The sequence below is a fragment of the Panthera uncia genome, chromosome D4, assembly GCF_023721935.1.
Source record: "Panthera uncia isolate 11264 chromosome D4, Puncia_PCG_1.0, whole genome shotgun sequence".
Taxonomy (NCBI): domain Eukaryota; kingdom Metazoa; phylum Chordata; class Mammalia; order Carnivora; family Felidae; genus Panthera; species Panthera uncia.
The window spans coordinates 88,145,519-88,168,931 of record NC_064807.1 but is presented as its reverse complement, the minus strand read 5'-3'; the positions used below and the strand labels follow the sequence as shown (position 1 = coordinate 88,168,931).

Here is a 23,413-nt window from a genome sequence, read left to right as displayed (position 1 = left end):
GCTTCCGGGGCGCCACCTGTCCCCGCTTCCGGGGCGCCACCTGTCCCTGCTTCTGGGGAGCTTTCACGGGCCAGGCGCCGAGCTGGGCATGCTGCGTGCATTTTCTTAACACCCACTCTTGCCCTGTAGGGAGCTGCTGCTCTTTTTCCCATTTCACAGATGAGCTCACTGAGGCCAGGGCCAGAGAGGCTCAGCAGAGCTGGAAGTCAGAGCCTTTCACGAGAGGCAGTGCCCTGGGGTCTGGTGGATGCCTTCTGTGCCCAGGGCTGCAGGGTGCCGGTCAGTGTCCAGTGAGGGCCTGGGGTAACCTCTGTGAGTCAGTGGCCCTGGGCAGTGGCCGCCACCCTGCCTGAGTGTGACCGGGTCTCCATGTGTAGCCTGAAGAGAAGACAGGAGGACACTGTGGTACAAGCTCGGGCCCTTCTTTGTCTGCCCCAACCCTCAACCAGGTCTCTTAGGAGGATCCAGTCCGAGGTGGAGGCCCCTGTGGGTCTGGAGGCCCCTTATGGCCCCTCATTGTGGCTTCCACGGGAAATGTATACCCAAGGAGGGCAGAGGGGCGATTGGAATGAAGGTGCCGTGATGTCTCCAGGTGTGTGGGCCCCGGCCGCCTTGTGGGACAGATGGCAGGGCTGGGGAAAGACCAGTAGGTCCCCTCAGGTCCATCCCAAAGGAGGTGGGGCGGGCGACCCCATTTTTCTCCTTTGAGCAAATGGGGCCTGGCCTGCAGTCATCTGGGGACAGGCATCCTGCTGGCCTGTCACCCTAAGAAGGCTGATCAGGTGACACACGACCAGATGCCACCCAGGCCATTTCTCCTTGTCCCTGGGGCTCTGAGTTGTACTCAGAGGGACAGCAGAGGGTGAGGCACAGAGGTGCCATGCTTCCAGCCTCCGCTTACCGGGGCCTGGGGGTACCCTCCCCCCTCCCCCCACTTGAGCCAAGCCGTGGAAGGTCAGACAGTGTGTGGGGCATGGCTGCCAACTGGGTCTCGGGGACCCGGGGACACTGGCCCCCCAAGGACACAGCCATCCCTGTGGCATTCTTTTCCCTACAGAAGCCTCCCCTCAGGACATCTGCTGTTTGCTGGGCGGCTCCCATTCTCCCCCAGGAGCCCCCCAACCCCTCGCCACAGACCTGCCCTCTCGGGCTGCCTGCTCCCGGGCCCGCATGCTGTGCACACTGCCAACAGGGTGGCCCAGGGTCACCCACAGGTGCCAGGGCCCTGCCTTTCCTGCCCTAGAGGGTCGGGGGCGGGGGGCAGATGCCACGCTTGGCTGCTTTCCTTCTCTGTCCCTGCAAAGGAGTAGGAGCCGGAAACAAATGCCCCCCCCCCCCGTCTGCCAGTTTCTGCCCAGGCTCCGGGGCAGTTTGCCTGAGAACCTGGTCGTCTGTCTCTTGGTAGATGGTTTCAATGGCGCCTGCACTCGGCATTGCTCTGAGCATCTGGTTTTGTGTCTGTGGCGGCTGCTGCGTGAAGGGGCCGGAGCAGCCCCGCGTCTGTGTGACAGGGTAGCAACTCCCTGTCTGTCCCTCTCGGCGTCAGCCCTGCCCCCCACCCCCCACTGGCTTCAGAAGGGGGCCCCAGGGGGTGGGGGAGGGGCTCAGGAACCATGTGACACGCAGGCCAGCTGCTCTGCCAGCGAGGCGGGTGGCTGAGTGCAGGGCCTGCTCTCTGGCCCTGCGGGGAGGGGGGGGGGGGGGGGGGGGGGGGCGCGACTGCCTGGCCGAGGCCCCTGCCAGGGCCGGCCTTGACGGAGCCCCGCTGGGAGCCAGGTGCTATGTGGAGTTCAAGTGCAGTGCCCTCTGGCGGGTGGGTCCTGCATGGGGACCTCCAAATCGCTGCCACCAACCTGGGTGTTTTGGACACGGACTGGTTCCCAGCTGGGCCAAGTGTGGCTCAGAAACCCTGGAGAAGGGCAGGTGCTTCCACTCGAGCCTCGGCCTTTGCAGGAAGCATTCTGACCCCTGAGAACGTGCCTGAGGCCTCTTCCAGGCAGGGAAAGGGAAAGTGAGCCTATGGCTCAGCTTTTCTGCCTCAGGAATCTCCGTTCCTCAGTGGAAAGGCCGGACCTCCACGTGTCCCGGCTATTTGACGGGCGTGGGCGTGGGAGGTGCCGCTCGGGGTTGGGGTGACCTCCGCCTGTGGTTCCCCCTGGCTTCCCAGAAGTCGGCTGGCTCTCTCTCTGGAGAGAATGTGATCGCAGTGGCTTCCCCGTTGGCATGGTGCCCAGTGTGGGAGGGCGGCCACAGGCCAAAGGAAGTGGTCTTCCCGAAGGCAGCCCCCCCAGGGCCCTCAAGGGTGGGCAGGAGGCGAGAGGCCCAGGCGCCCCATCGCTGCCCCCAGAGGCGCAGTGGGGACCAGCTTAGGCCAAGGGCTTCAGGGAGGGCACTTTGGCCTGGGTCTTCTGTAAGCTGCAGCCCACCTCGGGTCAGGGCAGTGACCCACACTCCCAGCTGCGGGTGAGGACCGGCAGTGTGGCCCTCTGCCAGCTGGCACCTCCCAGCTCCTCCCTCAACTCTCAGAGGTCCCCCTCCCACTGCGGGCTCGCCCTTCCCTGGACAGGGGCAGGTGGGAGACGGGGCTGTGAGGCCCGGGCTGATGCGACTAAGTGGCCTTAGCCAGGGCTTGATGGTCACGGCCCCCCAGACCAGCCTGTTCCATGGAAGGGGTGGCTGCCCCCTAAAACCAGGGCATTTCCTCTCTGGTCCTGGTCCAGGGAGCAGCCAGATGATCCCCCTTTCTACAGCCCTGTGATTTTGAGTCCCGTGAAAGCCCAGTCCTCTGCCCAGATGCCTGCACCGTCATCATTTTCACCCCGTCCCCACGCACGTGATGACGGACAGGGAAGGGGAACTCCTCTGTTACCCAAGAAAGCACCCGGGCTTGAATGAGCAGAAAGGGAAGGAAGTGGCATCGGATGTGGCCTTCGGGGATGCCCAGCACCTGCCCCAGACCCGTGATGCTGACTCCAAGGCTGGGTCCGTAGGAGCTGCTGGGTCAGCCGAGGGGTGGGGGGTGGGGGGCATGATGATGAGCTGGGGAGACATGACGAGGGCCTGGGGCCCCAGACCGTGGGGGAGGCACCTTCCGGGTGGCACGAGCAGGTGGCTGGGGGTTTGGGAGCCTGGGGACTTGTCTCGCTCGTACCCAGCTTGTGGCTGGTGGAGTGGGAAGGGGGCGAGGCTGGGGGTGGTGTCCACCTGCCCCGATACTACTCCTGAGAGCCCTCGAGCCGTCGGCCCATTTAGTCCTGGCCTGGGGATCTGTGTGGACACCGGGCCTCAGCTGCAGACCGGAGGTTCATGAGGCAGCCCCTGACGCCCCCGCCTGGTGGCCGGGCACTGTCTCCCCAGAGCTGCACGCAGGAGATCGGCGAGGAGCTGGTCAACGGGGTCATCCATTCCATCTCCCTGCGGAAAGTGCAGGCACACCACGGCGCCAACAAGGGCCAACGCTGGCTCGGGGTGAGTGTGGGCACGGGGGCCTCCACCGCCGGGACCCTGCAGAGGCACGGGGGCCAGACGCCGCTCGGCGACTCTGTTGGGTTCCCTCCCAGGGCCTTCCTGCCTGAGGGCCCCGCAGCCCCCCCCCCCCGAGGAGCATGGACCTTCGTGCCCCCCCCCCCCCCCCCACTGTCCGGTCCTGGGCTCGGCCGGGAGCATCCCTCTGCACGTATTTGATGAATGCGAAAAAAGACACTCTTTGGTAAAACATTTATATTTAAAAAAAATATTTTTAATGTTTATTTATGAGAGAGAGAGAAAGCGCACACGTACTTGTGCGGGGGGGAGGGGCAGAGAGAGAAGGAGACAGAGAATCGGAAGCAGGCTCCAGGCTCCGAGCTGTCAGCACAGAGCCCGATGCGGGGCTCGAACCCACAAACCGTGAGATCATGACCTGAGTCAAAGTCGGATACTCAACTGACAGAGCCACCCAGGCGCCCCGCCAAAAAGACCCTTTTCGAAAAACACAACAAAGGCACTTCCCTGCTTTTTTTACTTCACGTTAGGCTGCAAGTGATTTTGTACGTTGCCCCAGTTTTTCTCGTTTTAATTCCTACCCCCGGTTGTGTCAGGGGCCTTGAGCCCGCCCTTGCAGACCCTCAAGCCCTTCCGCTTCCGCATCACCTCGCTTAGAAGGGCTAGTTGACCCAAAAGGGGCGGAGGCTGAGGCTACTATATAACTTGTGGTCTCCTGGGGCACAGCCCTGTGACCCCTCCAGGTCAGAGGTAGGGCCGGACTCAGCAGCACAACATTCCAAAGGGGAGGCCCGGTCGTCATGGTGATTCACCCTTTCATGCTCTAGGACCTGGTCTTGATTCCTTCCCACAGCTTTCCCCCGGGCTGCACTGAACATGCCGTATCTCTTCTCACCCCAGAATAAGCCTCTGTGTTATCGTCTCTAGAATGGGCAGGTTTTGCCAGGGCTCACGGGAGTGATGCTCCTAATACAAGGAGGGGCGGTCGTTTTAAGTTCCCCTAACAGAATGGCCGGAAAGTGTTGGGTTAGTATTTTTTAGCCCTCCCCATCTCCAATTCCACTTTTTTTTCCCAATGCTTTATTTTATTTTTGAGAGAGAGAGAGAGAGAGGCAGAGTGCGAACGGCAGTGGGGGGCATTGGGCAGAAAGAGGGAGACAGAATCGGAAGCAGGCTCCAGGCTCTGAGCTGTCAGCACGGAGCCCGATGCGGGGCTCGAACCCGCGGACTGCGAGATCGTGACTTGAGCTGAAGTCGGATGCCTAACCGACTGAGCCACCCAGGCGCCCCTTCCGATTCCACTTCTTAAGCTGAGAACCTTTTTCTGCTGGGGGCACGCATGTCTGCGCCCTTGCCACATGTCACTGAGCTCTTGGGAGTTCATCTGAGCCCCTGTGTCCCACCCCAGTGTGAAAATGAGTCAGCCCTGAACCTGTATGAGACCTGCAAGGTGCGGACGGTGAAGGCCGGCACGCTGGAGAAGCTGGTGGAGCACCTGGTGCCCGCCTTCCAGGGCAGCGACCTCTCCTACGTCACCATCTTCCTGTGCACGTACCGAGCCTTCACCACCACCCAGCAGGTGCTGGACCTGCTGTTCAAAAGGTGAGCACGGCCCCCGCACAGCACAGCGGCTCCCCGCCCCCTCCTGGCACCTTTTTGAGCCTCAGGTGTCTCGTGGGAACCCTGGGTGTCAGGAGGACCACCCCACATGGGGTCGTGTCCCACTGTTGGGACAAGTCCCCCACCCTGTGCCCGGCCCGTGGAGGGGGTTGCCTGGGGCTGCCGTGCTTCCTCTCTGCCTCCGGCCTCGGTGTCCCGTGCCTGGGGCGAAGCTGCTCTCGCCCTCGATTCCATACGGGGGACCCATCCTGGGGGTGGCCAGGGAGGGGTCCCCGACCCCCTCGGATGTCTGTAAGGTGCTGGCTGGGCTTCGTTCACTCAACAAGTGGGCACGGAGCCCCTTCTAGACGTTTCGCATACCCCAGACCAGACTCTACCCTCCTGGGCTTCCGTTCTCGTCCAGAAGTCAGCCAGTAACCCTAGACATCATAGCAGGTACGGTAGATGTGATGCCCTCACGGCCTCCTCTAGATACGGATGCATCCTTCCTTATTCTGACGAGGACGGCGGACCCCAGGACCAACTGAAAAAGTGAGCGGACTTGGGAGCTGATGGGAGGACCCCCGTCTCCAAGGTGGGGGACATCTGGGGCGGGGGTGGGGGCGCTGGGCAGAGCCGTGGCTCCCACACGAGCTGTGATTCCTGCTGGAGGGCCGAGGGGTGGGGGCCTCTCCTGCAGGAGGAAAGGAGTCAGACAGCCGTGGCTGGGGTCCTGGGCCCTGGGGAGCAGAAGAGAGGCCGGGGGCTGAGGTTGGCCCCTGAGAGAGTGGGTCCCCCCCACAGCCCACCCCAGCCCTTCCTGCCCGGCCCCGACCCGGGGTCCGAGGACAGAGGTGTGGGGGCCACCTGCTCACCCATCGACCTCACACGTCAGTCCCCTGAGTCCAGCTGCCTGGACTGAGAATAGTGTTCCTGAGAATAGTGTCTGTGGGGAGAGGAGACCCCCAGGCGCCTCGAAGGCAGTACGGCAGCCATGGGTGCAGGAGCTGGGGACGAGGGGCCATGAGAGCCCACGCAGGCTGGGCGGGAGGACGGGGCCTGTTCCCTCCTCCTCACACACTTACGCAGCACCTGCTGTGTGCGGCCAGGGCAGGGACAGGGCAGACACGGCAGCCCTCCGCCGTCCTGGAGTTTACGCCGTAGCCAGGAGGCCCCCGGACAGACAGAGGGGAGGGGCAGGCCTCCCTGAGGAAGGCAGGGGTGCCCACACCGTCGATGGAGGGCTCCCTCCCGTGGGGACGGCCAGGCCCCCGCCTCCTGACCGGACCTGCCCCTGCCTGGATGGCCAGTGACGGTGGGGGGGGGGGGGTGGTGCTCAGGTGGGCCTGGCCTCTGGATGGAGGACCCGCAGGGGGCCGTGCGGAAGGAAAGGCCGGGCCGCTGACTCTGCTGCCTGCCCCCCCTCCCTCCAGTGCCATCTCCTCCATTCTGGGCACCTGGCTGGACCAGTACTCGGAGGACTTCTGTCAGCCCCCAGACTTTCCCTGCCTCAAGCAGCTGGTGGCCTATGTGCAGCTCAACATGCCTGGTTCTGACCTAGAGCGCCGTGCCCAGCTTCTACTGGCCCAGCTGGAGCACGCAGAGCTCACGGAGGCCGAGCCCGAGGGTGAGAAGGCTGGGGGGTGAGGATGGGGGTGCACGGGGCCGGGGCGGTGCTGGGCCACCCAGGGAGGAGCCCCCGGGGGCTGATGTGGGGCCAGGAGCAGAGACTGAGAGCCCCGGCGGGGGACCGCAGCGGGGCAGAGGTCCCGGTGTGGGTTCCTGGCCGCGGCTTCTCGGGGAGGCTCTGGGGTGGGTTCTGTCTCTGCAAAGACACCTGGAAACTTCTCTCCTGTAGCTCTGTCGCCAGCTCCAGCGCCACTTCTAAAACCAGCTCCGGAACTAGAGCCGGCTTTGGCACCTGAGTCAGAACCAGAGCTAGAGCCAGCTCCAACACCGGCTCCAGAACCAGAGCTAGAGCCGGCTCCGGAACCGGCTCCGGAACCGGCTCCAGCCCCAGCTCCGGGACTAGAGCCAGCTCTATCGCAAACTGTAGACCTAGAGGCAGCTCCGGTGCCCGAGCCTCCCTGGCCGTCACCTGTGGCTGCAGAAGATGGCCTGAATGAGAAGCCTCACCTCTTGGCCTTCCCTCCCGACCTGGTGGCAGAGCAGTTCACACTGATGGATGCGGTGAGCAGTTTTTCTCTGCCGGGCGGGGCAGGGGAGCACTTTCCTCCAGCCTCTGGTCCATTCCCTGCCATTCCCCGGCATATCCCAGCTCCGTTCCTGCGTGGTCTCTGGACTGTGGATGCAGAGATGGGACCCTCCCCACCCCATCCCTGTGCGCAGTGACGATGGATTAAACGAGACGGGGCTGTAGAAGGCTGGGCGGAGCCTGGCCCATTCGGTGGGGGGGTGGAGCTCACCGTGGTACGTCCAGCTCCGTGGGTCACCCCACCATCTGCTCGGGAGGCCTCGGCACCTACGAGGCACCTGCCACGTCCTGGAGTTTATGGCAGACAAAGCCTGTGGGTGGAGCGCCCGCGGTGAGCGTGCATCTGGACAGGGTGGGGGGACCTGAGCCACGATGGGGGAGCCGAAGGTGCCGCCTGGTGTGCGCAGCTGTGAGCCAGCTTCTGGTGCTTGCAGTGAGTGAGGGTGGGCGTCTGAAAATGCCAGACGCTCTTCGCTGCCCGTGTGTCATCCGGGTCACTCGTGCGCTGGGCGCCCACGGTCGGCGGAGAACAGAGCCCAGAGGCACGGCCCCCACCCCGGGCCTGCGAGGCTCGAGCCACATCCTCAGCTTTCCCTGAGCTCCAGCCCTGACCGGGGACCCTGCCTGGGACTAGGGAGACCGGGGACGCGGAGCTGGGCCGTGGCAGTGCTAGGTGACGCTCCCCCTGACCCCCCAGGAGCTGTTCAAGAAGGTGGTGCCCTACCACTGCCTGGGCTCCATCTGGTCCCAGCGGGACAAGAAGGGCAAGGAACACCTGGCTCCCACTGTCCGCGCCACGGTCACCCAGTTCAACAGTGTGGCCAACTGCGTCATCACCACCTGCCTGGGGGACCGGACTGTGACGGCCCGGGACAGGGCCAGGGTGGTGGAGCACTGGATCGAGGTGGCCAGGGTATGCCTTGGAGGGGCCCTGGGGAACCCCTTTCTCGCCTTCATCTGCCCTCAGGGCTGTGGTCTGCGGTCCACGGCCCTGCAGAGACCCCAGCCCTCCCTTCCCAGCGGCTCGCTGGCCTTGATTCACACATCCCACTGCCTCGATGCTCACTGCCCGCTTAACGTCCTCCCTCGTGTTGAGCTCAGAGCCTCCTCCCTGGGAGTGTCACGGACGGGGGCCCAGGTGCTCGTTGGGGCTTCCTGGGAATCTGTGCCACCCAGGATGGAAGGTCAGAGCTCAGGGGACTGCACCCGCACCCCACGGCCCTTCTGTTCCTCCGCCAGGAGTGCCGTGTCCTCAAGAACTTCTCGTCTCTCTACGCCATCCTGTCGGCCCTGCAGAGCAACTCCATCCACAGGCTGAAGAAGACGTGGGAAGAAGTTTCCAGGTGGGGAGACCTCTCTCTGCAGGAGCTCCACCTGGAGGGACCCGGGACCCCCCAAGCGACTGAGCATTGTCCCCTCAGTGAGCCTGGAACCTGCCAGGAGGCAGCAAATCCTGAGGCCGGCCTGCTGGCTGGGGGGCACCCCTCCAAGTGTCCGTTGGCCTTAGGCCAGCACCTCTGCCCTGGGACTCAGTTTCCCTATCTGTCAAGCACTAGACAGAGCCACACTGGAGATTTCCCTGTGTTTCCTTGCCAGCCACACCACTCTGTCCCCTTGAAATCCAAACCGATCCAAACAGAGCCACACACGTGGAGCTCGCCTCCCCCGGCCCACAGAGCGCCCTGGGCCCAGCAGAACCCTGGGTGAAAACCACCCGTCTGGGCGGTTGGGTCCTTGGGTCCTAAATGGATGGGCACTCATACCCCTCCCTACCATTCCCATGGTTCTCCTCCCTTCCCCCACCCAGGGACAGCTTCCGCATCTTCCAGAAGCTGTCGGAGATTTTCTCGGATGAGAACAACTACTCACTGAGCAGAGAGCTGCTCATCAAGGTAAAGTCTGGGCAGAGGAGGGAGGTTCTCGGTGAACGTTTCTTTGAAAAGTTCCAGTCCTGTCTGGGCTGGACTTTGGGGAGAGTGGGATCTTTTTGGTGCATGGGCCGGTGTGGGGTAGTTTGGGGGACAGGAGGCCCCGGTAATGGAATGGTGTGGGAGCAGCTGAGGTGTTCACAAGGCGGGGAGCGGGGGGGTGGCTGGATCGGCAGGTCTCCTGCTTCCTCCAGGCTGCTGGGCGGCTGGGGTCTGGGGTGGGAGGCTCCTTCCGTCGGCGCTGCAGCTCAGGGTGGGCACACCCTGGCTCCCTGAGGACAAGGTACCGCAGGGGGTGCCAGAGGCTAAGTCCCGAAGGGGCTGCTCGACCTTGGGTCCAAATGAGCAGTCCTGGGAGGCAGCTCTGGGAGCCCTGGGGGACTCCTCACCCCGCCCCGGGGCAGGCGCCACAAATGGATCCCAGACATCCTGCAGGCTGTCACTGCAGGGCCTCAAATTAGCTGGATGACCAGTTAGCAGGAACAGATCTCCAGCCCACTCACCTCTGAGTCCCTCTGGGACCTTGGGCAGGTCACTACCCCTCTCGGGGCCTCAGTTTCCTTAGCGGGGGAGCAGAGGAAGGATGAGCCTGGGGTCCCTCTAGTCTCACGACTCACGGGGAGGCAGTGAGATACCAGGAGAAGAGGAGTGTGGGAGAGTTCTGTGCAGGGCCCCCACCTCGGAGAGGGCACGGGCTGCTGAGTCCTTGGAGACCTCCCGGAGGTGGCTGTCTTGCTCACCTGCACTTTCCAGACCAGGAAACAGGCTTGGGGAGGCCAGGCCACTGGCCCCACGTTCCCACACCCCGGGAGCGCCAGGGCACCCCACTGGTGGCAGCAGAGTATTCGGACCAGTGACCAAATACCAAGGTCAGGTCTGCTGGAGGGGAAAGAGCGGAGGAGAGGAGGGTCTCACTGATCCTGTCCTCAACCCTGGCAGGAGGGCACCTCCAAGTTTGCCACCCTGGAGATGAACCCCAAGAGAGCCCAGAAGCGGCCAAAGGAGACGGTGAGTGCACTCGAGGCCGAGAGAGGTGAGGGGGGGCCGGCCCGAGGCAGGAGAGGAGGGGTTGCCCCCAGCCCTTCCCCGCTGCCGCTGCAGTGACCTGCGCTCCTCTGGGCCCTGACAGGGCTGTGCCCTGACCAGCAGAGGGTCTCGAGGGTGCCGATGGCAGCTGGGCTCGGTGGGCTTAGGGGTGGGGAGGGTCGAGGGACCACAGAACCTCGGTGAGGTTGGGGTCTGTGGGCACTGGGAGGGAGTCTGGGGGAGACCGCTAAAGGTCCCCGGGCTGCTCCGAGTGGGAGGCTGGGGGAGGCCTCGGTCGTTGCTCATCAGCCCTACCCCAACGTCACAGGGTGTCATCCAGGGCACCGTTCCCTACCTGGGCACCTTCCTCACAGACCTGGTGATGCTGGACACCGCGATGAAGGACTATCTGTATGTGAGTGAGCCCCGGGGGCCGGGGCCAGGCGGGAGTGGGGCCGGGGTCCTGGAGCCCTAGGGAAAAGCACCCCTCACCGAGCCCTGAGCTCTCAAGCGCTGGGCACACCTCGTCTGAGGGCCCCCAGCCACCCCCACGTGCCTGGGCTCCTGCCCAGCTCACCAGTGAGTAAACAGAGCTAGGTGCCCAGCCGCTGAGGCTTAGAGCTGCCCAGGGTCTGGCCCAGCTGCCCACGGCCCTCCCTTGGGCAGCAACCACAGGAGGAGAGAGGCCCGGCCTCCAAGCTGGAGGCGTCCTGCCTGACGCCTCAATCCTTTTGTCCTCAGAGGGCTGGGCCAGTAGTTGTTTGAAGCTCTGTCCCTCTGCCCACCACCCTCTAGATCCTAGGACCACCCCCTCCCCAGGCCCAGGGGTGTGTGTGTGTGTGTGTGTGTGTGTGTGTGTGTGTTCTTCCACCCCGCCCCCTGGTGTATGCTGTCGGTAGTGCAGCCTGAGAGGGGTTGAGGGGTGGTCATGGGCAAGGGGACGCCTTCTGATGCTCGCTGGCTGTCTGCCTTCCAGGGGAGACTGATCAACTTCGAGAAGCGGAGGAAGGTGAGCGGCTGCCGTCCGTATGTGTTGGCGGGGGGGGGGGGGGGGGGGGGGGGGAGTGGAAATCGGAGACCTGCCTCAGCTGCATCCTGCTTCCTGTTATATTTGTGGGGAGAGTTGGATACACAGAGGAGGGGGGACCTCTCCCACTGGAGGGGGGTACAGGAGGCCAGAATCAAGGACAGCTTCCTGGGAGGGGCTGTTTTGTTAGAACAGAGTGGCCCTGGGCGGGAGTAGAGAGTAGGAGAGGACACAGAGACCCTGGGCCCCTGCCCCGCCCAGCACCCCCACCCACGACCTCCCCGGCAGCCCCCCCGGGGCCACACCCAGCACCGCATCCATCCCACCACTGTCCCGTCCTTCCCTCTGGGCCCCAGGAATTCGAAGTGATCGCCCAGATCAAACTGCTCCAGTCGGCCTGCAACAATTACAGCATCACACCCGAGGAGCACTTTGGGGCCTGGTTCCGGGCCATGGAGCGACTCAGCGAGACGGAGAGGTGCGGCTGGCTGGGTGCGGGTGGGGCACGGCAGGGGCGGGCGGGCTGCGGTGTGGGATCTTGCTCAGGACCGGGCTCCGTTGCCTGGTGGCGGCTGGGCGTCTGGACCCCCACTGCCAGGCAGGTTCTGGGAGGGAGACCCGAGTGTGCCTCCTGCTCGCCTCACAGCTGCCTCTCTGTCCTGTAGCTACAACCTGTCGTGTGAGCTGGAGCCCCCCTCCGAGTCGGCCAGCAACACCCTCAAGGCCAAGAAGAACGCGGCCATCGTCAAGCGCTGGAGCGAGTGAGTGGCCCCGGGCTGGCAGGAAGGGCTCCCTCGGGGCTTACGGAAGCCTCAGGCTGAGCGCGACTGGGGCCACTTGTCTACCCTCCCTGGGCCTCAGTTTCCTCCTCTGTGAAATGGGGCGATCCTAAATCGATCGCTTCCAAAGCAGGGACAGACGTGGTGCTGGTGACTGACCGAGCCCTTGGCGCAGAGCCTGGAGTGCCGAGTGGGGGGGGGGGGGGGGGGGGGGGCGGGGGTGGGATGTGTCCCAGGGGAGGCGCCCCGAGTAAGCTGAGCCGTCCACGCAGCCGCCAGGCCCCCAGCACGGAGCTCAGCAGCAGCGGCAGCTCCCACTCCAAGTCCTGTGACCAGCTCAGGTGCGGCCCCTACCTCAGCAGCGGGGACATCGCCGACGCACTCAGCGTCCACTCGGCCGGCTCCTCCAGCTCCGACGTGGAGGAGATCAACGTGAGCTTCGTCCCGGAGTCCCCCGATGGTCAGGAGAAGAAGGTGACCGCCCGCCCCTTCTCCCTGACGGCCCTTCGCGGGGCCCGGGGCCCCCACGCCACACCCGTGAGCGGCCGAGGGGCGCTCCCGGCTCCCGAACAGAGCGCCCGGGGTCCCCCGGAGCCGGGCGCTGGCCTGGGCGCCCTGCTGACCGTGCCGTCCCCACAGTTCTGGGAGTCAGCCTCCCAGTCGTCCCCGGAGACCTCCGGCATCAGCTCGGCTTCCAGCAGCGCGTCCTCCTCCTCCGCCTCCACCACGCCCGTGGCTGCCACGCGCACCCACAAGCGGTCCGTCTCGGGGGTCTGCAGCCACGGCTCCTCACTGCCCCTCTACAACCAGCAGGTGGGCGACTGCTGCATCATCCGCGTCAGCCTGGATGTGGACAACGGCAACATGTACAAGAGCATCCTGGTGAGCGGCGCGGGCGGGCGTCCCCGTGCCCGCGCTCTGCCGGGCCGCACGCGCGTGCTGGGCTCCGTCCCCTGCCCGCTGTCCTGGAGCCGACCTTCCGGGGGGGGTCGGGAAAGACAGATGGTCGGCGGACAAAAAGAAAGCAGCTTCCGTGGAGATCCGGGGCCAGGGAGGGCTTCACAGACAAGGCGCCCGAGGCGGGCAGGGAGGGAGGGGAGGGGGGAGGCAGGGAGGCCTGAGGTCCGGGGCTTGGGGCCTGGATCTCCGTGGCGGCAGACAGAAGCCGCTGCTGGCTGGGGTGACGGGTCGGGTGACTCAGGGCTTCTCTGCGGGGGTGGGCTGGTGGCCGGAGAGGCGGAGGGGCCAGTCAGGAGGCGGTCAGGCGGGGAGAACGGTGGCTACCAGGCTGGTGGCTGTGGAGGTGACGGGCAGTATGAGACGTTAGATGTCATTTAACGCTTGAGATCAAGCCAAGGGGATTTGTCTCCAGACACTGTCTGTGCTGCTGGTGGGGGCAGGGACTCGCGTTCCAGAACTCAGGCTGTAGACGAGCCCTGTGCGCTCTCTGGAGGTCCCCCATCCGGTCACAGTGCCCGCGTTCCCTGGGGCAGCGTCCTCGTTGGCCCCTGGCGTGTGCCCCTTCCTGGGTGGGAACCGGCCGCGGGAGACCTAGTTCGCAGCTAGCTGCACCAAGGAGCGAAGAGAAAAGGCTTTTCTCCTGGGGCCCCGCAGCCAGACGGCCAAGCCCGAGGGCCGTTCACAGGGACAGGCTGGCTGAGAGGGGAAACGTGCTTCCGAAAGAACCTCAAATATGTGAAAATGCACGCACGCGTGACCCTGTCCTCGTCCGTGCAGGCTGCCGTTAACAACGGGTCAGGTGCCCGTTACATACCCACCGCGTACTGAGCTGCTCTCCCTGCCAGGAACTAGCCTGACTGTCCTTAAAGAGCCACCTGTATGACCCCACGTCCGAGGCCTGTCTGCACTCTGACCTTTGGGGTCGAGGCAAGACGGGCGGCCTGTGCTGGCCACCACAGCAGCCTCTAGCCAGTGCAGGCCTGGCCTACAGGCAGCCCCTGGGCATCTGGCCAGCTCCTCTCCTACCTCCAGAGCTGGGACTAGACGCCCTCTCCTCCCTGGGTTCATTGATCCCATTGTCCCGCCGGGCTGGGATCCAGGGGAACAGCCCCCGGGAGCAGGCAGGTTCCCACGGTGGCATGGGAGGAGGTGGCAGGCTTGTAGGAGAACGGGGGGGTGGGGGAGGCAGGAACAATGGGGAAAAGGCCCTCATCGTAGTGTGGGGGGCCTCCCGGGGCAGGACCAGGTGGTGAGGCGCCCGTGGACCCAGCCAGAAGCTGAGCCTTTGAACGCAGCGCGAGGCAGCTCCGAGGGTCCCTGGTGCTGTGCTCTGTGGGGGCTCTTCCCGGACCCTCGACCTCATGGCTGCCCCCTCCCTGATCCAGGTAACCAGCCAGGACAAGGCTCCAGCCGTCATCCGCAAGGCCATGGACAAACACAACCTGGATGAGGATGAGGCCGACGAATACGAGCTCGTGCAGGTTATCTCCGACGACCGCAGTAAGTCCGGGGCCAGGCGGGCAAGCTGCGGGTGGGGGGGGGCAGCACCACACCCCAGGCCCACGGCCCCGCGCTCCCTGGGGCAGCGTCCTCGTTGGCCCCTGGCGTGTGCCCTTTCCTGGGCGGGAACCGGCCGCGGGAGACCTAGTTCGCAGCTAGCTGCACCCGGGAGCGAAGAGAAAAGGCTTTTCTCCCAGGGCCCCGCAGCCAGACGGCCAAGCCCGAGGGCCGTTCACAGGGACAGGCTGGCTGAGAGGGGAAACGTGCTTCCGAATGAACCTCAAATATATGAAAATGCACGCACGCGTGACCCTGTCCTCATCTGTGCAGGCTTCCGTAACAAAACACCACGGGCCGGGGAGGGGCTGTTAAACTAGTGAAATGTATTGCTCATGGTTCTAAAGGCTGGAAGTCTAAGATCAAGGTGCTGGCAGCATCAGGTTCTGGTGAGGGCCCTCTTCCGGGTGGCAGACGGCCACCTTCTCGTGTCCTCACGTGGCAGAAGGGGCGTGGGGGCCTCAGGAATGGGATTATAATATCCTGACCTCATCACTGCCCCAAGGCCCCAGTGCTTGGGGCATTAGGATTCCCACACGAATTTTGGGCACACACAATCATTCTGACCATAGCAGACGTTAACCATTGAAAAAAAATTTTTTTTAGTGTTTATTTATTTATGTATTTATTTTTAACGTTTTTTAATGTTTCTTTTGGAGAGAGAGAAGGACAGAGCACAAGTGGGGGAAGGGCAGAGAGAGAGGGAGACGCAGAATCCGAAGCAGGCTCCAGGCTCCGAGCTGTCAGCACAGAGCCCGATGCAGGGCTCGAACCCGTGAACTGGGAGATCGTGACCTGAGCCGACGTCGGACGCGTAACCGACGGAGCCCCCCAGTTGTTTGTTTATTTTTGAGAGACAGCACGCACAGGGGAGGGGCAGAGAGAGAGGGGGACAGAGGATCCGAAGTGGGCTCTGTCCTGACAGCAGAGAGCCTGACGTGGGATTTGAACTCATGAAACGTGAAATCGTGACCCGGGCCGAGGTCAGGCGCTTAACCGACTGAACCCCCCAGGCGCCCCCGGCAGATGCTAAAAACAGGCTCCGAGGGTGTGGCTCAGTGGGTCAGAGCTGGGAAAGCGACAGAACCAAGAGCAAGCACAGACTCGGAGCCGGGCTGCAGGGCTCGGAGAGCTCGGGCAAGGTCCTTAGGCCACCTGTGCCTGTGTCCCCATCCCCACGAGAGCGGGGAATGAGCCAGGGGTTAATCCCTACGTACCCCTGGCAGCACGTGCTGTGCAGGTTCCCTGTGCGTACTGTCCTCGCCCTGCTTTCTCTCCACGAGCCGCACATTTGCTGCCGGCCGTTAGTGACCCCCAGCGTCCCCACAAGTGGCTTCTAAACCCTCTCCCACCTTCTTGCACCATTTCGGTGGCGTGGGGAGGGGGACTGCGCAGGCGCGTGCCCCATCTTGCAGGGCAGGAGGACTGAGGCCCAGGCAAGGTAGGGAAAGTGAGGCAGGGGCGCGATGCTGGGCTACAGACAGGGTAGGAGGGGCCCAAGTAAAGCCTGGCATCTGCCACTCGGAGCAGGGAGGCGTCCTGGACCCGGGCGCAGAAGACCTGGGGCAGGGCCTGCCCGTCGCTGGGTCCCTCAGCCTTGGTCCTGAGTAGCACGGGATCCAGGGGACGGGTTCTAGATTCCAGCTCGGGATGGTGGTCAGTGGAGGCAGCAGGTGTGCAGGATGGATAGCCCTTTTCTGGCTCCAGGCCGAGGCGGGGACTTAGGGAGTCGAATCCCTTTGTAACCAAGAGTCATTGGATTTCACGAGTCCCAGCAGTCGACCCTTGGCAGGTGTCCTTCCCAGGGGTCCTTGGTATTCCTGGATTTAGACTGGGCATCTCAGGCCTTTGGCTCGGGCCTGCCCTCGGTGGGGCGGGGGGGGCGGTTAGGTGAGGTCTCTGTCAGCACCGCTGACCCCCCCCCCCCCCCCCCCCCCCCACCAGAGCTGAAGATCCCGGACAACGCCAACGTGTTCTATGCCATGAACTCTACTGCCAACTATGACTTTGTCCTAAAGAAACGGACCTTCACAAAGGGGGCAAAGGTCAGGCATGGCGCCAGCTCGACTCTCCCTCGCATGAAGCAGAAAGGGCTCAGGATCGCCAAGGGCATCTTCTAACTCGTCCCCGGTGCTGGCCCGCCACAGGGACCCCTCTTGCAGGGTCTGGCTGCCTGGGTAACTGAGCGCTTCCGGACTCCGGTGGCCCAGGCCAGGCGGGCACCCTCTGCCCAACCCGCCAGCTCAGGCCACCCCCAGACTCGTTTCACCCTCAACGTCTCCCACTGCCGGGTTTGACGCCTGCTGCTTGACAGGCTGACCTGGCCTCCTGTGGACCACTCGCCGCCTTAGGTGCCTTCTGCTCTCCGGAACCAGAGGACCAGCTGACTTTGGCCGAGGAGCGCCGTCGGTGGGCACTGCCCTCTGTGCACTGCCCCTCACACCTACTCAGGTGTGGGTCACTGCCACCTGTGCCCGTGGGCACCCCAGGGTACCTGCTCATCCACCGGGTCTGACCACTGCAATTCTCTCCTCCGCCCGCGGGCATCGGCCCGTGCCCTTCTGGGGTCCCGGCCCCTCTCGGCCACCACACTAGCCTTTCCCGGGCCGCACCAAAGATCCCACCGTCGGGGCCAGCAGAGTGAAGGAGTCTCGCCCACCCCCTGCCCAGCCCTCCCCCAGGAGGTTGGGGTGGGGGGGAACCCTCTTCACAGATCACACTCCTCACCCGGTGAGTGAGGACGGTCTCAGCCGAGTCACGTTGACACTGAATCTCACGACACCGCGGGTGCCGCTCACTACCACACCCTGGGCTTCACGAGACCGCACGAGACGGGGGTTAGTGGGAAAGAAGGATTTGGGGGAAGGGGAGGGGTGTTGAATATTTGTATAAAAGGCAAAAACAAAACAAAACAGAAAAAGTTTACCAGTTGGGGAGGGGCAATATTTATTTGTTGTAAATAGCAAATGCTAGACTTGAATATTCTATTAAAATCCAGTTTCTACTATAGCCTGGGAGTCGTGGTTTTGTTCTTGCACATCCAGTGAGCTACAGACGCTCACCTTCTGTGTTCAGATAGGAAATCTTGCACGGCTGGCTTATTTGTGTGGAGGAGAAGCGAGAGGGGCCAGCCCCCGTTCTCCGGCTCCCCTCCGGAAACAGGCAAGCCCGTCTTTCACAGAGCACATAGATGCTCACCTCAGTGTCATTCACCTGGGCACCGAGCCCCCCAGAAACCCTGGGATTAGAGGCTGGAGGTACTTTCACAGGACGTAACCATAAGCCTGGAAACTTGGGTGTGTTTAAAAATAACATTGGTGAGGGGCGCCTGGGTGGCTCAGTCCGTTAAGCGTCCGACTTCGGCTCAGGTCATCTCACGGTTCGTGGGTTCGAGCCCCGCGTCGGGCTCTGTGCGGACAGCTTGGAGCCCGGAGCCTGCTTTGGATTCTGTGTCTCCCTCTCTCTCTGCCCCTCCCCTGCTCACACTCTTGTCTGTCTCTCAAAAATGAATAATAATAAAAAAAAAAGTTAAAAAAAATACCATTGGTGACAGAAAATCGTGGAGGAAGCCACGCCGGGGCCAGCCTGCCCAAGAAGACGGTTCAGCCAGGGGGAATAACGATCAGAATTAACAGTCCGGGGACTCCGGGACCTCATCCAGCACGAGAACCAGGGGCGTGCTTGATGGCCAGCAGGACAGCGGGACGTCGGCGGGTCAGGCATCTCTGCCAGACCTCACGCTGACCACCAAGGCAGCAGGACAGAAGCTTCGGTCCCTGACCAACAAGGAATACAGGGAACGGCAGAGCTGGGAAAAGTCACTATAGAAACGGAAGACCGCAGCTCTCCAGCAGCCAAAGTAAGCCCTGGTTTCCAGAGTTACCACATTATCATCTCCAATACCCAGTTCCCAACAAATTGACAAAGTTTACAGAGAAGTAGGAAAATGGGGCTTGCAGGTAGGAAAACAAAACCGGACAAAGTGCCCGAGGGAGTCCAGAAGGTGAAGTTACTAGTCAAAGACATTCAGTCGACTGTCTTAAATACGCCCAGTGAGTTAAAGGAAACCACAGACAAAAAGCAAAAAAAAAAAAAAAAAAAATCCCTAAAGGAAATCAAGAGAACGATGTAAGAACAAATGGGAAGTTTAACAGAGACAGAAAAACTCAGGGGTTCAAAGTACGAGACTTGACAAACTCACTAGAGGGGTTCAGTGGCAGAGTTGCACAGGCAGAAGAGAGAATCCGTGAACTTGAAGATCAGGACGACGACACTGTGCTCCTCGAAGAGCAGAAAGGAAAAAGAGTGAAGAAAAACGAACAGTCCCAGAGGCACTGCGGTGACATCCTCAAGTATAACAACATGAGCAGACGGGGGGTCCCAGAGGAAGAAGAGAGAAGGGACCAGAGAGATTATTTGAAGTAATAATGGCTGGAAACATCCCAGATTTGACGAAAGACCCAGATCTACACACAAAGAAGCTCACTGAACTCCGAGCAGATAGACTCCAAGAGAGCCACGCAGAGATACATGATAATCAAGTTGCTGAAAGACAAGGAGACAATCCTGAAAGCAAGAAGCGATTGATCGTGGACAAGGCACCCTCAAAAAGATGAAAAGAGGGGTGCCTGGGTGGCTCAGTTAAGCATCCGACTCTTGATTTCGGCTCAGGTCATGATCTCATGGTTCGTGAGATCGAGCCCCACGTCAGGCTCTATCCTGATAGTGTGGACCCTGGTTGGAATTCTCTCTCTCCCTCTCCTCTGCTCCTCCCCTGCTCATGCTCTCTCTTTCTCTCTCTCAAAAATAAATAAACATTAAAAAACATTGCTGTAGCAATACACTGTATTTAAAGAGACTCACTTTGAACACAAATATACAAAAAGGGGGTGGCGCCTGAGTCAGTTAAGTGTCTGACTTTGGCTCAGGTCATGATCTCGTGGTCTGTGGGTTCGAGCCCCGCGTCGGGCTCTGTGCTGACAGCTCGGAGCCCGGAGCCTGCTTCGGATTCTGTGTCTCCCTCTCTGCTCCCTCCCCTCTCGTGCTCTGTCTCTATCTCTCAAAAATAAGTAAACGTTTAAAAATAAATAAAAAAATACCTAGAACAGGGTTGCCTGGGTGGCTCAGTCAGTTAAGTGTCCAACTCTTGATTTCGGCTCGGGTCATGATCTCACGGTTCGTGAGATCGAGCCCCATGTCGGGCTGTGAACTGACAGCGTAGAGCCTGCCTGGGATTCCCTCTCTCCTTCTCTCTCTGCCCCTACCTCAGTCTCTCTCTCTCTCAAAATAAATAAATAAACTTTAAAAAAAGAAAAGATCTAGAACAGGCAAAGTGGGACAAAAAGTAGAAGAGACTCTCGGGTGGGGGAGGAGAGAAGGGAGGACGGTGTTATTGACTAATGGGTACAAAGTTTCAGTTGGGGGTGATGGAAAAGTTTTGGAACTAGATATGGTGACAGTTGCGCAACAGTGTGACCGGCCCTAAAGTCACTGAATTGTACTCTCAAAAGTAGTTAAACTGGCACATTTTATGTTGTATATATTTTATGCCGATTTTCAAAGAACGACATTTGCAAAGACCATTTCCTGACCCGGGACGGTGGCTGCCCTTCTACGGTTTTGGAGGAAGAGGGAATATTTTCTGCTTGTTCTATTGGGGTTTCTGTTGACCACCAGTTAGGAACTTACGGATTTCAGGGTTAAATTTGAATTCCATCAGCGCTAAGCGGTGGCGGTGGGGGTGGGTGGGGTTGTAAGCAGATCAAAAATTTGCAATAGGAGCGTATTAGCCAGTGGACTATGGCCAGGCGCCTCTCTCTAGGGGCCCGTGGTCAGCCCTTTACCTGGACTGAATTCTTCCTGGGACCCTCGCCTCTGTCCTTAGATTTCCTCCTCCTGCTTGCTTTGAATCTGGGGGAAAGATTCGTAATGCCGCCTGCAGGCTACAGCCGAGCCTTGTTCCGTAAGCATTTCCGCTACCTATGAGCTAGGATTTTCAGCCTCCCTGCAACCCTACATATAATTGATTTTGCCCAGAAACACGCTAAAAATCCCCACCCCACCCCACCCCACCCCCCACCTCTCCCTGCCGGGCTCACGGCGGCTGCTCATCCTGGCTGGGGTCTGATGACTCCCGGCTGAATGCTGGTGGGGATAAGCGTCCTGCCAGTGAAAGACCACCACACCCCCCACCCCTGGCCAAGACGAATTCTGGAGCCATGTGCTTCTGAGGTCCAGTATCGGGCCATCACCAGCGTATAGACAGACTCAGTCGTGTTGATGCCAAATTGTCCTAAAGGGTAGGTAGGCCAGAGCCCTGAGAGCTTGAAGCGCCCTGGTTGGCTGGGTTGGTTCTTTGTCCACGTCTGTGCTTTGCTTTGTCAGGGAGGAGATGGGTGCATTGAACCTTTCCTGCGGGGACGGTAGAAAGATTGTGCCGTGGGCGAGAGGTGTGTTACCAGGGTAGTAAACAGATGCTGTCCTCGGCTTCCCTGAGTGTCCTCCCTGGGCTTCACCATAAAAGGTTAGCAGAAAGGGGTAACACCTGGCCCATCGGGGAGCCTCCAGGACCCTGGACAGCCTCCAGCCTGCACTTCCGGTAATCATAGTTGACCGCTGAATAGCACGGGTCTGAACGTGCGGGCCCAATTCCTCACAGCTTTTTTTTCCCAATACAGAATAGTACTGTGAACGTATTTTCTCTTCTTTACGATTTTCCTTTTTTTTTTTTTTTTTTTTAATGTTTATGCATTTTTGAGAGACAGGCGGAACATGAGCGGGGGAGGGGCAGAGAGAGAGGGAGACACAGAATCTGAAGCAGGCTCCGGGCTCCGAGCTGTCCGCACAGAGCCCGACGCGGGGCTCGAACTCACGGACCACAGGATCACAACCTGAGCTGAAGTCAGATGCTCAACCGACTGAGCCACCAGGCACCCCAGGAGACCATTTGAAATACCTATACAAAATACGTGTTAATCGATGACTTACGCTATCGGTGAGGCTTCTGGTCAACAGTAAAGCTGTTAAGTTTTGGGGGAGTCAAAAGTTCTATATGGGGGGTCGGCACCCCTAACCCCCACATTGGTCAAGGGTCAACTGTATTTTCACCTTCGTCCTCCGGATACCGCCTGTAAAGGCAAAAGCCAGATGAATTGTGGGATGACCTTGAGTTGTCACCAACTGCAGGTGTCACCCAGACATAGCGCAAGGCCGGCCTCTGCCAGAAAGGTCTTCTCCGCCCAGACCTGGACCCCGATGCCCCCACCACTCTGACACGGCCTGGCCATTCAGGGATGCGATTTCCTGAATGACAGGCAGGCACGACTATGCTTCCCCTCCCCCCGCCCCCCACAAACAAGGGCGAGAAGCGCCACATCCCAGGGCCAGTCCAGGGCCGGTCAAAGGCACTGGGGTCCAACGGGTTTCTCCTACTGTGTCAGGAGGCTCCTGAGAGCAGACCCAGCAGGTACAAGCACGTAGGGAAAGTTGTGTGTATGCTAATGTGGTGGAGAGACACGTAGTTGCGTTCTTGAGTTTCCGTTGGTCAAGAGCAGGGACAGTCACCAGTAGAGGCCACAGGGCTGCCAGGGTCGCTCCCCTCAGTCTTGGACGAAGAAGCCCCTCTTCACGCCTGAGAGCCCTCCACCAAGCCAGAAGCCCAGGGTAGCCAAGGTGGCCACAGGCCGGCCCGAGCGCCCCCCGCTCCTTGAGGGGGGGACACAGGTTTGCCCCCTGTCCAGCTCAGCCGCGTGGGGCCCGGGCTTCAGTCTTCAATCTGTGACTAGAGAGGGAAAGAGTGACTGGCTGGTCCCCGTGTGCTGCTGTCCCCAGTCCCACCAGGCAGCACCATCCAGGACTCCGGAACCCGCTCTCCTGTGAGCCCTCACCACCTCCCCACAGAGAAAAGAATGGGTGAGGGGTGGGGAGGCTCCCCAATATCGCCTCAAGCACTAGCTTTGGAGTTCCTGGATTTGAGTCTTTGATGACCTGGGGCACGTGTCCCCCTCCCGGTGCCCACCTCATGCGGCCATGGTGAGGTCAGGCTGCTTAAGCACTTGGGCACTTGGCACGATGCCCGGGCCCAGACGCCCAGATGTGGGAATGGCCCTGACCTCTGCCTCCCGCCCCCCTCTCCCCCCTGCCCCCAACCAGCTCTGCCAGAGCCACCCGGGGCCCAGTCCTCTTACACCCTCTTCCTTCTGACCTTCCAGTGTGATGCTGGCTTCCCTTCGACAGAGCCGGTTTCCATCCCCGGGCCAGTTCCCCAGACCCCGGCTGCAACCCAGGGGGCACTGCCCATGCCCCAGAGGGCTTGGCGTGGCTGGACTCCACCGGTCCGGGGGGAGGGGGACACTGTCTGCAGAGCCCAGCTCCTCTCTCAGCTGCGGCCACCTGGGAACCAGCGGCCCAGGGCAGAGGGACCCGCTCCTAAAGCCCGGTCCTGGCTCTGACATTTCACTTCTTCAAGCCCGTGTCCTCCTCTCTCGAGCGAGGGTGGCCCTCCAGACTTCCTGGGCCTTCAGGACTGAGGGAGACCATGGGGAAAGGCGGTGGGCCCAGAGCCTGGGGCTACCACATAACTGAGAGCCCTGCATTCTGCAGTGGGGACCAAGAGAGCAAAGGAAGATACCAGACAGAGAGGGATGAGGCTTTATTCAGGAAGAGGTCTGGAGGGGAGTGGGCCGCCGGGGTCTCACCCTACGGCTTCTTGGGGCCGAAGACATTAGAAGCCAATGACTGCAGGCATTTGAACCCCTTCAGAGTCCCCGGAGGGGGGCGCGGGGGCGGCATCGGAGTCGCCCGAGGGGGGCGCGGGGGCGGCATCCGAGTCCCCGGAGGG

The 23,413-nt window shown here is 61.5% G+C and overlaps 2 protein-coding genes across 8 annotated transcripts in view; one reads left to right on the top strand and one right to left on the bottom strand.

Annotated features, from left to right (window-relative positions):
* Positions 1-23,413, top strand: part of RALGDS (ral guanine nucleotide dissociation stimulator) — a 46,509-nt gene that overhangs the window by 21,732 nt on the left and 1,364 nt on the right. For 3 of the 7 annotated variants that reach the window (XM_049630704.1, XM_049630696.1, XM_049630667.1), the window contains exons 2-18: positions 3,358-3,468; positions 4,892-5,085; positions 5,536-5,634; positions 6,516-6,709; positions 6,941-7,272; positions 7,995-8,210; positions 8,537-8,640; positions 9,105-9,189; positions 10,165-10,233; positions 10,580-10,666; positions 11,228-11,260; positions 11,635-11,756; positions 11,944-12,039; positions 12,330-12,531; positions 12,697-12,939; positions 14,403-14,517; positions 16,519-17,583. In XM_049630704.1, the coding sequence (XP_049486661.1) occupies positions 3,358-3,468; positions 4,892-5,085; positions 5,536-5,634; positions 6,516-6,709; positions 6,941-7,272; positions 7,995-8,210; positions 8,537-8,640; positions 9,105-9,189; positions 10,165-10,233; positions 10,580-10,666; positions 11,228-11,260; positions 11,635-11,756; positions 11,944-12,039; positions 12,330-12,531; positions 12,697-12,939; positions 14,403-14,517; positions 16,519-16,694 (2,478 nt within the window). In that variant the 3' untranslated portion in view covers positions 16,695-17,583. Of the gene's footprint in view, positions 1-3,357; positions 3,469-4,891; positions 5,086-5,535; positions 5,635-6,515; positions 6,710-6,940; positions 7,273-7,994; positions 8,211-8,536; positions 8,641-9,104; positions 9,190-10,164; positions 10,234-10,579; positions 10,667-11,227; positions 11,261-11,634; positions 11,757-11,943; positions 12,040-12,329; positions 12,532-12,696; positions 12,940-14,402; positions 14,518-16,518; positions 17,584-23,413 lie in introns of those variants that run through there. The other 4 variants (XM_049630718.1, XM_049630675.1, XM_049630686.1 and 1 more) reach the window with 3 other exon arrangements.
* Positions 22,813-23,413, bottom strand: part of CEL (carboxyl ester lipase) — a 10,069-nt gene continuing 9,468 nt past the window's right edge. The window contains exon 11 of the mRNA XM_049630794.1: positions 22,813-23,413. This exon is cut by the window's right edge and continues 256 nt beyond it. Within this exon, the coding sequence (XP_049486751.1) occupies positions 23,297-23,413 (117 nt within the window). The 3' untranslated portion in view covers positions 22,813-23,296.